This window comes from Crocodylus porosus, unplaced genomic scaffold (genome assembly GCF_001723895.1).
Source record: "Crocodylus porosus isolate Cpor-Errol unplaced genomic scaffold, CroPor_comp1, whole genome shotgun sequence".
Taxonomy (NCBI): Eukaryota; Metazoa; Chordata; order Crocodylia; family Crocodylidae; genus Crocodylus; species Crocodylus porosus.
Genome location: NW_017728932.1, coordinates 8,883,645 through 8,897,432, shown reverse-complemented (window position 1 = coordinate 8,897,432; position 13,788 = coordinate 8,883,645). Strand labels below are relative to the sequence as shown.

General features: G+C 45.0%; 1 protein-coding gene across 1 annotated transcript; it reads left to right on the top strand.

Moving 5' to 3' along the window:
• The first annotated feature begins 1,980 nt into the window (after positions 1 to 1,980).
• Positions 1,981 to 12,493, top strand: XAF1 (XIAP associated factor 1). Its single transcript, XM_019545539.1, has 8 exons — positions 1,981 to 2,513; positions 3,791 to 3,926; positions 4,438 to 4,494; positions 5,087 to 5,282; positions 7,053 to 7,120; positions 7,898 to 8,251; positions 9,173 to 9,242; positions 11,211 to 12,493. Exons 1-7 carry the CDS (start codon positions 2,443 to 2,445, stop codon positions 9,218 to 9,220), a joined length of 930 nt encoding a protein of 309 aa, XP_019401084.1. The 5' UTR covers positions 1,981 to 2,442; the 3' UTR covers positions 9,221 to 9,242; positions 11,211 to 12,493.
• Positions 12,494 to 13,788: the final 1,295 nt, after the last annotated feature.

The window sequence follows — 13,788 nt, the reverse complement described above, 5'->3', positions numbered from 1 at the left end:
CATAGCAGGAGAGAAATGGCAGAGGAATGCAATAGGCAGGAATGCCATTACTATTCCATCACTTACTCCTTGTTCCTACCCCCAGAAAACTTACAGCTTAAAAATCCTTTATTATTCATCCACATTTTATTGGATCCACGATCAAAAAGGCACGTCCTACCCCACACATGTATTCCTGCCCCCAGAACGGAGCTATAGCCCAGTCAGCCCGCTCCTCCAGGAAAAAAAGGGAATATGTCATTTGCCAGAAATGTCAACGCACCAACTGTGCTGGGCCAAGGCTAAGCGATGATTTCCACCATCAACAACTACCTTGCTGTCCCCTCTTCCTTTCAAACTAGGGACATCTGTAAGCAGAAGCAGCCCCCTCTTACCCTGGCCATCACCAGTCCTAGGGTAGGGCAAAGAGGCCTTTTGATGCCTCCACATTAAACGTTGGGTCTTGTTCACAACTCAGATCACTTGAAAGGGGCTGAGGGTTATTAGAGAACACCAAAACCCAGTGCAATTTTGGTGAGCTGGAAGTGAGATTCAGGGCCTGGCTCTATGGCAAGGCAGCATTGCTTTTAGGGGAAGACCCCAATCTGCAGCTCCGATCTATTCTATCCCATGCTCAACTTCAGCCTTGATGGGGACCCAGGGCAGTGCACTCTTTGTGCCCAAGTTTCCAGTGGGTTGATACAGCGCCCAAATGTCAATGGGAAACTTGTCTGGGAAATTAGGCTATATGCCTTTTTCTGATTGGCTGAGTGAACAATGGCCTCTGTTACATGGTCACTGACAAGTCAGCTGGAAAAACAACTGAGGCTCTTGCCTGGGGGGGGCAGACACCATGGGAGATGTCTAAGGAGAAGGTAATTTTTCCCAGGCCCAGCAGCTATAGATAACCTTCCCTGCAAGTCAGAAGACCAAGGCCTGCTCTGCACGATTCAGGGCCAAAGTAACCTGGGGCATGTTAACCAATCCATTTTTTGTTTAGTTTTTAATGATGCTTTCTCTTTCTCTCTTTCTTCAGCAAATCTGTTTCCGATTCGGCCTCATCTCCCCTTCTATTCTGGACTCCCACCCTAGGTCCTATCCATGCGGTCAAAATCTTATGAATGGAAAGAAACTGGCTGTGCTTTTGCAAGGAAAAGGGTTTACAATGAGGCCTAAGCTCCCTCTAAAACACGGTTTGAGAAAATGCCTTAGACGCAGAGCTTTTTCTTTTTGGTCATACTTTCTCTCTTATTTCTTTGCCTGGAGCCTAAGTAATACTGTAGACGTTCACATCATTTCAAATCTAGATGCTGCCTCTCCTAGGGCAGTGTTTCTCAACCGTTTAAGTAGCAAGTACCCCCTAACTTCTGAAAATTTTAATAAGTACCCCAACATTCAATTTTCCAGGGGATTTATATTTACAGACAAATGTGTGCCATATGTTGGAATAAAGTCTGTGTATATAAGGCCATGATATGACAAAGGTCTGATCTGCTGTGGGGTGGGTTGCCACCTTTTACACCAGATGTGCACAACTCAAGTATGTACTTGGGCTAGAGGTGATGTTGGCCAAAGCTAGGAGGGCTGAACACCAAATTATTACTGGGGAATTTAATTTTTTTTAATTGCACCAATTTTTTTGCCATAATTTTGAGGGCGAGAGAGAGAGAAAAAGAGGGCAAGAGAGAGTGCATCAGGGTACCCACATATCCCCTGCCTGAATCTCGTGTACCCCCAGTGGTACACGTACCACAGGTTGAGAAACTATGTCCTAGGAGACTAGATGCTGTGTCTGCCTGGGGCACAGACTGTACGAGTCGATAGATTTATTCCACGTCCTACAGCTGGGATCCTATAAAGTTTGCCTAGCAGAGCCCATGGAGAGAGAAATGAAAAGGAGATGGAGGGATTTTGAACTCCCTCTTGTGGTCTCCCAGGAAGCCACTCTGCCTCTCATGGAGGCATCTGTTTAAAGGCTTTACCTGCTCATTTTTGTCTTCAGGAAGCAAGCATGATCAGCTAAGGTGGGAAGAAAATCTATGGCAATAGAAAGGAAGGAGAGGAAGGGGCCAGATCCAAGATTTGACTGTTCATAAATTGCCCAAAGGCAGCTTTGTTATTAAAGCCAAGCAGGTGAAATATCCCTCGTCCCCTAACGGCCTCAAGCAGCTACAGCAAAGAGTCCTGCCTGCTAGACAAAGAGTATTCAAACTCATTTGAGTCAGAGGAAAGAGTAGGGCAAAACTATCTTCCACCTCCCCAGGTCACCTGGACGCTACAGCAGACATTTCCTGATTGAAACTGTTGTGGGAAGGAGCCGAGACAGTAACTGGACAATGCTGCTCCCTGTTGGTGTCCATTCTTCCTGCTTCATGCTGGGGAAAAAAAATTGGCGGAGACCTTGTCTGGGGTTGGTTATTGGGACCGGCAGTTTCAGTTTCATTTTCTTGTCAGATTAAAGAAATGAAAGAGAAAGAGGGGCAGAGCCCGAGAGCAGCCATGGAAGAAGAAGACAGCAAGTTCTGCCCAAACTGGTAAGAAATCCCTACTTTTTGCCAAGTCCCAGTGATACTGGAGGGGCGCAGAGGCTTTGCTTAGGACCTTTTCAGAGTGGGTATTGCATGCTTCTCTCCCTGAACAGAGAAAGCCAAGGGGAGGCCAGGGAAACAAATCAGAACAGCTGTCTGCTTTGTTTTGCCCCTTAATATCTAAGTATTTTGAAGACAATTTCTTTTCCCTGACTGGCGGATAGATCCCACAGGCGAGATCAAGCAGTGGTTCTCCGCTGCCTGCTGTGTCCCTTGCCCTGCTGCTTAGGACCTAAAAGATTTGGCAGAGTGGGGCAGCTTGGATCAGCAGTGCTGCTTGTCCAGCACCCAGGACAAGAGGCTTTGAAGAGAGGGGAAAGAGAGCTCCATAATTATGGACTAACCTGCCCACCGGGGAGGTGTGCCCTTAAAAGGCAAGGGCTGCATCAGGGGTCGGCAAAACGTGGGCTGGATGCGGCCCACCAGGCCACTCTATCCAGCCTGCGGGGCCACTAAAAAGTTTAGAAAATTAATATTCATCTCCCCTGGCTGCCTGTCACGCAGCCCTTGATGGCTTGCCAAAATTCAGTAAGCGGCCCTCTACCCAAAATAATTGCCCACCCCTGGGCTGTACGCAGTCTCTGTTATTCCCATCAGTGATGAAGCTGTGGGTGTTTTCCTGCAGTCTGGAACAGAACCCAGTACAAACTCGGTCCCTGCCTCAGTTTCCCCTTATGTCCAATGGTTCTTTCTATTGTCAAGGCAACTTAGCTCTCCAGCTATAAGCCAAAAAGTTCACTATTGGGGGGGAGGGGGAGGAAACTGTCCATACCTCTGTTCTCCCTTTAATATCTGGGGTCCCTTCACAAAGGAATAGCTTAAAGAAACGAGCACCGCCTCTACTATAGACCTCCAGCCCTGGAGCCACTGAACACTGTCTGCATTATCCCTGGAATGCTGCGAACCCACGTGTTGCTGGTCCCCTCTGATCATAGGGCACAATCCTGCTCTTGCACCAGTGTAACTCAGTTGGAGTTATTCCTGATTTGCGCTGATGTAAAAAAACTTTCTCATTTTGGGCCTGCATCACCTGCACCTGACAGGGCCCCTGTTCCCTTAAAGATGTTCTCAGCAAAAGAGCAAAGCCTCCGTAATGGAGCTGAATCTTGGACGGCTTCATTTGAACAAGACACAAGTATAAATACCTGATGTTTGTTTTCTGGAATCAGCCAGGTGAGTCGTATCCAATCCCATAATATTCTTTCCCTTTCCACGTCACACAGTAAACAAGATGTGTCTGCTGCCAATTTCTCTCTGCACGAGATCCACTGCCAACGGTTCCTCACCGTCTGCCCAGACTGCAGAGAGGCTGTTGCTCAAAAGGAAATGCGAGAGCATCAGGCAAATGCGCACAAGCAGGTGAGAGCTCTTCACCTTCCAACAAAGACTCTGACTGTCAGTTCCTGCAGTTAGGAGATGCACTGAAATCACACCAAGCTGTGCTGCTGCATGGCAAATAGCCACAAGCATCTGTATTTGTTGAGGAGAAGATGTGAGGGCCCGATGCAGCACTATAGCTCTGTCCACAGCCCCCTTCTCTCCAAAGAGCAACTGTGCGCTCAAGTCAAGGGACTCCATCTTAGAATCTGCTCTTTTGTATTTAAGTTAATCTTCAATAAACACGGGGAATAATCAGTGGGTAGCATGATGAACTCCTACCCGAATGGGCAGTCCTACACATTGCTCAGTTTCTATAGGAACAGGGTTCCCTATGTGCTTTCCAAGGATGGAAATAGTAGGGAGTCCATCCTGGGCGATTTCACCTACATCAGAGGTAGCAGGTTCATTAGATAACTTGAAATATTCTCCATAAGCTGTCACATGTATTTTCCTTTAAGTACGCTACTATTCTGTCACCCTTTTCATTCAGGTCAGGTGTAAGCTTTGTCACCAAAGCCTGCAGCAATACCAGCTGGAGAACCATGAGGTGAGTACATTGCTCTGTGTGTGAGACCAGGATCCAGCTTGGCTGATCTCTCTTAGAGACACTCCAGAGAGATGGCTGCAAATTAGTGCCTTCCCTAACATAGAACAACCCAGAGTCAGTCCTGTTAATATAGTGCCATTTGACCCAGGGTTTAATGTAATACATCTTTTTATATTAAAACAAATGTATGCCCTGGTTGACGAACTGTCCCTCCACACCTCTTCCCATCCCATTTCTGCAGGGAGTTTCTTAGAGAGGATCTTTCACTTCATCACTTCTGTGGAGTTCACTTTCACATGAAGGTGTAACTGCAGGCCTCGCTGTGGCAGCTTTTATCTAGCTCCTGTAGCTAACACCTCCAATGAACAGGTGGCATCACTGGCTTCAGGTTGTGTAGTAGCCAAAGTGCATCCTCTATGTTTCTGGTGGGCTTTAAATATAAACCTAATACGCTATGCCTACCTGCGCCACACACCTGCGTTTTGCTATGTAGATACAGTCTTAGTGGGGGACATTCTTAAAACGAAGTTATGCCTGTTGTTTGGGGTTTTTTTTCATTCCTGGTGTAACACTTGCAACTATTCACTTGCAGACCATGGAATGCAGTGAACGAGTTATGAAATGCAAGTTCTGTGAGCTGGAAATGCCCTTTGCTAAGCTGCAGAAGCACCTCGATTCCTGTGGTAGTCGAACTGAGAAGTGTTTCGACTGTAACAAATACATCATGTACAAGGACCTGGACCAGCACAAAGACATCTGTCATAGTGGTGATGGGCTCTCAAATCATGGTGAGATTCACTTTGAAATTAATAATGTTACTCCTCTAGAAACCTTGATTCTTCTAAGCCCCGGTAGCCCAAAATTCCTTGTTATCACCCACAGCATCATGTTATTACAGTACCAGTTAATCACGTGGAAAATTCCCCACTGACACTCTCGGAGTCCCAGTAATGCAGGTTGCCTTGTTTAATGTGGCCCCTGCCATACATTACATATATTATACAATTAACTGTTTAATCGCACAATAAATTTAGACTGGTCACTTGTGCAAAGTAAGAGCAGCCACAGGTGCAGGGTAATTATCACGTCATAAAAATGTCCATCCAGCTATAAAAAAAGCCAACCAGCTACAAAGTTAGTGCTTGAAAATGCATAACAAGTTTATAGCTGGTATCTATCCAACTTTCATTTGAACATGTGAAAGGGCCCTACGATCAGCATCACAAAGGATTGTTGCTCATCTTGACCAGCTGAAGGACCACATTTTATTCTGTATTACATCAGTGAGTGGTAAATCCAGAGTAATTGACTTCAGTGGATTTGCTCTGGATTTTCAGAAGCATAATTGAGAAGCACTGGGCCTTACTTATCTAGCTTGGCTCCGACACGTAAAGGCATCTTAGTATGAGTATCACACCCACCTGCTTTTCCATTTTATGGGCTAGCATCCCCTTCATTGTTCGCCCCCAGCTCACATGGATTTTAAGGAGAGTCCTGGGTGTGCGCACATTGGGAAGACAGGGCCTTGGTACATCAGGGGTCTCTCCAATCCTATTCGACTGATCCCATCTTGAATATAACAATCTAGTTTCTAATGCAAACTAGTGCAAGTGACTATGAACAAGCCTCTTTCCCAACCTGCTTTGGAAACATACTACATACAAGCTGGAAGCCCAATTCACACTGTCATTTTGGTTGGGCTTATTTACCAACCTTGGCTGCTCATGCAATCTGGTTCACTTCTCTCCTGCTATCAGCCCTTTGTAACAGAGAGCTACCTTCTTCCAAAAGTCAGTATAATTAGAGAGTTAGATGAGACATCAGAGGTTGTCTAGTACGACCTTCCCCTGCCACAGATGTGGGATGCGCTGTTCCTAAACTAATTTAGGGGCAAACAAAGAATTGAACCCCTATCTCTTAAATCTCAGCCAACAGCCTTCTCCATTACATCACCCCTCCTGCCTAACCCTTTCCCAGCAGCTAGGAGATGACCTTTGCAGTCCCTTTCCATTAACATGAAGGAGTATTTTCCGGGTTGTCTGGTTACAGCGGCATCGAAGAACAGCACAGTTGAGGGAGTCTATCTTCCTACTGAAATACTAAAAACGAGGCACACAATAGAGGCGATATGTACTCCAGTGGCTTCACAGTCTCTTGGGTGTGGGGACGGTGTTGTATTTTGTCAAAGCAGATACCTGTCAGACAGGCACTTGACTAGAGGTGATAGTTTGTGAACCTCACCAGCGATTCTGCAAGGAGAAAACAAGACCTGGTTGACAGGGATATATAGCTCCTCCATAGCACAGTATTGGTAGAGGTAGGCCCAGTTACACCCTAATATTCAGCTAGAAGAGAATCTGTGTGTGTTGATTAGCAACCAGCAGTGAAATTCAGCCTCCACCCAGCCTTAGGCTCTGGCGCGCTGAAGTTCAATGAAGTTTGGATCTGTTGTCTCCCTAAACAGTCAGTCATTGAGTCTTCGGGGTCTGTGTACATTATTTCCATAACCAGTCAGTCCCACATTACCAATCAACCTCTCCCCGCTTTCTCCTCTGAAGGTCTCAGCGACAATCTTTGTCAGCAGTGCAATAAGTCATTCCCAGATGACCAGTTCCTCCAGCATCTGGTAAGTGGCTGGAAAGCCAAATCAGTGACGGGGCTGGGCCTCATTTCTGACTGGGCTCTTTTTGTGGGACGCAACATGTTGGGTAGAGTAGAACAAGGCCTTTTGGCTGCTTGCTCTCCGCCGCTTGCACGTTACTGCCCCGTGAATGCTTTGCAAAAGCTACGCTGGCCCTTGTGTCCTGAAGGCCTCGCTGTTAGTGTCAGCACCAATTAGTACCTGCAAGGCTCTCTTCTCTTATAGCTGAAGCATCATGCAGTAGGGCATGTGGGAAGCAACAATACACCCCTTTGCCTTTCCCACTGTCTGCCTAGATAATAGCAGATACAGCTGTTTCTATTGCTTAACCACTATAGCAGAGAAAAAACCCAGTTCCTCCTGAGCAGTTAGTTGCCTCTTCAGAAGACTGCCATTCGTGAGTTAACATGAGAATTAACAAGTTAACTCTTGAGTTAACAAGAGATGTTGCCCTGGCTGTGATGGTTCCCAAGGCAGTTTCTCCACTCCTCTGTGGAGTACCTATCTAGCCTCCTTCTTCTATAAAACAACCTGAGGCCCACCCCTTCCCAAACAGTTTTGGCTTTCATCTGCAAGCCCTTCTGTCAAACTCTTTCCCTTCCCCCCTATTTTTTAGTTTCAACTTATTTTCTTTCCTTCTTAATTCTTTCCTATGTTATGTCCAGATACATCCTACTTCCCAGGAGAGGCACCCATCCTCACTGTGCTGCTTGGTCATTACCTTTGCTAAGTTACCTTATTCTTTTGGATTTTCTTCCATAGAACCAGTGTAGTCCACTCACTAAACTGGTGGGGAATCTTGCCAGCCAGTCAGCTACCAATCCCAGCCCGCTCCTGCCACCCACTGCTGCTTTTCCAGCTACCACTTCATCCCCCGTGAATGCGGCCGCGTGGAGGGATGTCCGTCCAAAAGGGAAGGAGAAGGACTTGTCCTCTACCTCCCGGACCTCACTCAAACCACTCAAGAACAAGAAGTCACCTGGCCATCTGGCTTTCTCGACCACTCTGGATCCTGTACTGCCTGAGGCCCTTGAAGACACAGGGAATTATGATATATTGGTGACATGTGCCCGTTGCAATATCCTCCTCCCACTGCCAACACTCAAGAAGCATGAGGTGAGAAGGGCTCTCCTTACAGAAAAAGGAGAAACCGTACTGGGCTTTCTTGATGTTTGAGAAAAACAGGTGGTTGGGATATGCTGGGATTTTGGACTGACCTTAGGCTATACCAGTGATACCTTAGATCCCATTCACCACTTGTCTCTCCCATCATATTTGTATTGAGAGCTGGCAATATGCCCACCTATAAAAGACACGGAGCAGACAAAGGACCATTCTCTTTGTACAAATGTCAAAAGAGTGACTCCTCCTTCTTCAGTAACGTGGAATGGAAATTAGCATTAATTGAATGAGAATCTGGCACAAAGTCCTTACCTTTTAGTTATTTCTTGAGAGAGCAAATATAGCTGGGGTGAAGCCACTCATCATTTTCCTGCTGCTCTTCTGATGAACCCATGCATTCAGTTCCCTGGAATGGTTCTTTAGTGGCAGTTGACAAAAAGGGAGAGAAGACGAGGTAGACAGAGAGTCACAAGATGGAAGAGACTTCTGCCCAGCCTGGGGAGCCACTTACAAAGACCATATACAGGTTTTCATTGTGAATGGGTTCACACACCACCTGTGATGTGACATTGAAGGATGACCACAGTTTACAGGAGGTCATAGGCATGCTCTTACGTAGCTTCTGGACACAGAGATGGCAATTGCAGCTTAAAACTATCTTTGCCCTGAGCTCTGTCTCTAATGCCGGAACAGAGTAACTAAAAATCAGGATCAAACTTAAGGGTCAGATCCTAAGGAGTGCTCTTTACCTCCCCTACCTTCCAATGGCTCAGACATTTCCAAATAAGGAGGATGATTATATTTAAGCTGTAGCAAGAACAGAGCTACCATGAAGCAGGGATTACTGTGTCTTAACAAATATGAATAAACAATGGGTACCATTCCTTTCTAACAGCATTATTTTTATTTGTTTAGATCAAGTGCCTGCGTTCAGCTTCTTTGCAAAGTGTCAGGAGGAAATGAAAATCAAGCCCTGAGAAACAAGGTACTGGGTTCCAATAAAATGGGGTAGAATTCAGTTAACAGAAACATTTCTGGCTACTAAGTGCTGGATTAATAGGGATCATAGAGGATCTCACATAGCAAGTGCCTCTGGAAGTACAAAAGGTCAAAGAATTGCATGGCACTGAAGTAAAAATGTCAGGAAAGTCTTTGATGGAGCCACACACGTCCACTATGATAGAAACAGTGCTACACAACCCATTTGTCAGTGTAGGGGGCAAACAGAAAAATCAGAGAAAAAAAAATTGTTACACGTTAACCTCAAATGGAATTTTTAAAATTTTCTTAGAAAACCAGGAGGAGAGCAGAAAAGAGATCACATTTGGAGCTCAGTGGTCCTTTAGAAAAATGAATTCTGCTAAATTCTGAAACAAGGTGCTGGTTTTGAAACAAAATCATTTGACTTCTTCAATTTGGGGGGGGCGGAAATTCCAGCATAAACTATTTTTCAGATTTACACATTGGTTTGGATCACCCCAGGTGGCATTTGTCAGTAAATGAAAGTCACCAAAAATAAATTAAGATTTGCTCAGTTCTTTTTGGGAATTATAATCTGATATTTAAGATCCTAATACTCTAAACCACTGATTTGCACAATTAGGGTTCTAAGGCACTGTTAGGTTTGCAAACATGATTCACAAGATAAATCCAGAAACTTCAAATAGGAATCCGTAGTGCCTAAAGCATCAGACCCATAGGGTCTTTCTGAGTTGTTTGGGCAGCAGAATTGCTTTATTGTTTTTCTGAAGTCAAAAAAAATTAATGAAAACTAAGCGCTTACGTGAGGGGTGCCTCCAATCTAACAAGGGGTGGCTTGAGTCTAAAAAGGTAAAGAGTTATTGCCCTAAACCCAACTAACTTAGTGGTACCAGCTGGATTTACCTGCTGCTGTTCTGGATTTGCCTGAGGCCGCACAGAAAGCCTGTGGCAGGGAAGAATTAGAACTTGGCAGCTTCTAACTTTGATTTTATGCTCTTTCTACTAGAATAAAGTACCACAAATTACCGCAGCATTTCAGAATCTGTCCCATCAGGCTGCTTAAAAATGCATCTGCACTATAATCCCAATTCAACTGCACGTATGAATTTATATATAAACCCTATTTTCTCTCTTTTGTAAAGCATGAGGTCTCAGCTGTCCAGCAGAATGCATTTTTAGCACTCATAAATGTACGATATAAAATTGTTTCTCAGTGACAGGTTTTAAGTAACTGCATCTTACTTAATGCTTGCCAATGCTTATGCCACACACACACACGCCCCACTTGAATTATACCAGCCTAGTTAAAGCAGTACAGTACCCTTGCCCCTACCTAGAACAGTTATACCAATGCAGTGGTGGTTATGTCAGGATAGCTTATTCCTGTAAAAAGGAGCCAAGGCACTTTTATGCTGTGTGACAGCATAAACATTAGAGGTAGAACCAGCAAAAAATATTCTACCCCGAGCTAACATAGTTTTACAGATACAAAAACAGGCACAATTGGGTGCTAACTGTAAGGACATTGGGCGTACTCCTGCATTTCTTACTCAGGCAAACCTCCCATGGAAGAATATTAGTTTGCATGGACAAAAAGCAGCTATGTAATTTCAACCACAATTACCTGGGTTTTACATTAAGAACAAACAAAAAGAAAAGAGAGTGCAGAGAGTCTGCGCCAGACTAAACCCCAGAGGGCTGCCTTTCCCCGTACATGGTGTATTTAAAAGATGCAGTGCAACTAAAACAAAGGCAGGATTTACTTCCATATGAAGGGAATCAGTTTCACCGGCTTATGAATTACAGGACTTCACCTTGAAATAACTCTCTGTCTAATGACATGGTTTATACTGCTTTTCTTGTACTACTTGAGACTGCTCTAGTAAACTCAGCCAAAAAAAGGGAGGTGAAATTGTAAGCTACCCAGTCCTAGCAAAGAAACACAATTAAGTTTTCTCTCTTTGTTTTACAGAAGAGTCTTTCTAAGGCACTTCTGGGAAGAATTGGAAATGAATATCTTCTACCAGCTCCAGGCTTCAGCTCAGCTTCAGTAAAGGCATTGCAAGTGCACAGACATTAACCTGTTTTATCCCTAGAGAATAAAAGTGACATGTTTCCTAAACGAGACAATGAACAAAGAGCCACCCTCTGAAATGTATTTTGTTCTAAACGGGATAGTTGTTACTTTACCACCAAATTTGGGACAACTGTGACCTAACGACCTTATCATTAATGGGTAGGCCTCACCTAGTCTCTCCACCTTCTGAGTTTCATGGCAGTGAACAAAAGCAGGCTCTGCCACAATAACAGGGGTAACAACCAGCTCCACCTATTCCTGAAGAAGTTAAAAGCCAAATTCTCCTCTCAACTCCACGCAGACTTTTGTAGCTGAAGTTGTACCAAAGCAAAGAGAGCTTACTCCACAGCGCTTCTGCTGAGGCCACTGCTGATGTCCAGTGATTTGTAGCCTTCGAGCTGCGGTGCAGTGTGGGCACCATCATCCTTTTTCATTTTCTATAGCTGTGAGCAACATCAGAGAGCCTTGCAGGCCACATACTACCCACAAGCCATGGGTTGGGCCCCAGCGCTCCAAAGTGTTTGCTGTCAGACCCCTCACAGGGTTTGGGGGAGTTTAGCCATTGTGCCAGGTTCCTGGACACGCTCCATCACAGGCATGTTCCGCCCCCAGACAGAAGTGGAGAGAGGGCAATGGTGCTTGAGTTCAAGCTGCAGAGTGAGTGAGGGAGCAGCACCAGTGACTCCTGAGCGCACTTTCTTAAGTGTGAACATCTGTGGATTGCACTCTTGCTAATCCATCTCCATCTGTTTTGGGAGTACTTCTAGCTATGTGTAACCCTGCACTTTGGCTACTGGAACCAATACAGAGCAAATATGTGAGAGTAAGTGCCTTCTGGCCTGGATAATCTGAATCAGATTTGGAAAGGGATAAATGCTGATTTACAGTATCTGAGAAAGCCAGGCTGCTAAGCCAGGAGTACCTGCTGGATATCCCTTCCTTCAGGCCACCCATACCTAGAAGAGGAGAGCACAAGTAAATCAAGTCTTACTGCTGAAATAAAGCCTGAAGGATAACTCGGAGAACATGCTGCAAAACTGTATTTGCAGAAACAGCCAAACTTACCGTTTCCACCCAAGAGACCAGCAGACTTTTAAGAGGTCACCTCTTTCTGAACATCCTACTCAAACTAGCAAACAGTTGTACATTATGTAATACAAACCACCATGCTTTTGTGAGAAAAAAGAAAGTGACTCTGAAAATTAAAGCCAACTCATTTTGAACGCAACTTCATCTCTGGTTACTTTGTGTCCTGAGTTTGTGTTCAACATGTGCATGGGCCAATAAAGCATTTAGCATCCTGGGATGTCCATCATCAACCTGGGCCAACAGCACTGGAAGGTCAGCTCTCTGGAGTGAGGATTGTCTTCTGCATCTCTGCAGATCTTAGTACAACTGGGTTCTGGGCCAGGTTTGGCATTTTGAGGCATTACTGTAATAAATTGTTAATCCAAGGCTATTGAATCCCATGTGCTAAAAGAATGTCTTTCCACAAGCGTTTGCAAAGCACCCAGGATCATGGAGTCTATATCTAGAATGGAGTCTTTGGGGCACAGACTTATTTTTGCCAGAAATCAAAAATAAACAGGCCTGGCTTTGAGTGGCGCAGCCAAGATAATGTCTAGAATCTAAGTCTACATTAAAAAAAATAAGTCAAAATCTTGAAACTGCTGGTGGCAAAAGAAAAAAACTGCAAACACTTTAAAGCTGTAGTGATCATCACCTGGGCATGACACTGATACAGATGTGGGCAGCTTGCAACTTTAGCCCATGTTGCTGGGAACTATTCCCTGTTCATCCCAATTAGGTGTTAACTCATTGCCCAGTGAGTGCGTTAGGGGTTAACTCACCCACTGGGCCCCACTCCTGCCCGTTACATTTTCCCAGAAACAGGACCCACCATCCAACTAATTTAGACACCCAGGACCAGTGCTGCCTTCCAGATTCTCCCACGGTCCAAGCACTCTCTCCTAGAGCTCCAACCTTCTGGATTTACCCTTTACCTCCTCAGGGAAGAAGACAGCTAAAGCCTTCAAAAACATCTGTTCAATGCAGGTCCCAAAAACTAATGACACTAACAAGCACAGATACATAGATAACTGGAGACAAAATAATAACTATGCATGTCTGTCTCAATTCCTGCACCACACTCAGCTGCTCTTTGGGCTTAGATTTAGAGTCCTTTCAGGAGTCCAGGGCTCCACCCTCCTCCAAATAACTTGCTCCAAAACATAAACTAGCTTCTCCAATAGCCCAGGCCAGACCTTCCTTTTATACTCTCCACATCCTTTCTCAGGTAGCCTTCTGATGAGCCTCATCAGGTGATCAAACCCAGTACCGAGGAACTGCTGCTTAGTCACTTCCCCTGTGGAATTCACCTTTGAAAAGCTGGCTTGACCTGGGCATTTGCCAAGTTTAACCACCCTCCTTTGTCAGAAAGTGCAAACACTTCTCCTGTGTTTTACTTCAAGGA

Excerpts from the sequence above, each read along its gene's own strand:
- XAF1 (XM_019545539.1), top strand. The coding sequence starts at position 2,443 with ATGAAAGAGAAAGAGGGGCAGAGCCCGAGAGCAGCCATGGAAGAAGAA. Across the intron at positions 7,121-7,897 it reads ACCAGTTCCTCCAGCATCTG|AACCAGTGTAGTCCACTCAC; the intron begins GTAAGTGGCTGG and ends TTTCTTCCATAG. Across the intron at positions 8,252-9,172 it reads CAACACTCAAGAAGCATGAG|ATCAAGTGCCTGCGTTCAGC; the intron begins GTGAGAAGGGCT and ends TTATTTGTTTAG.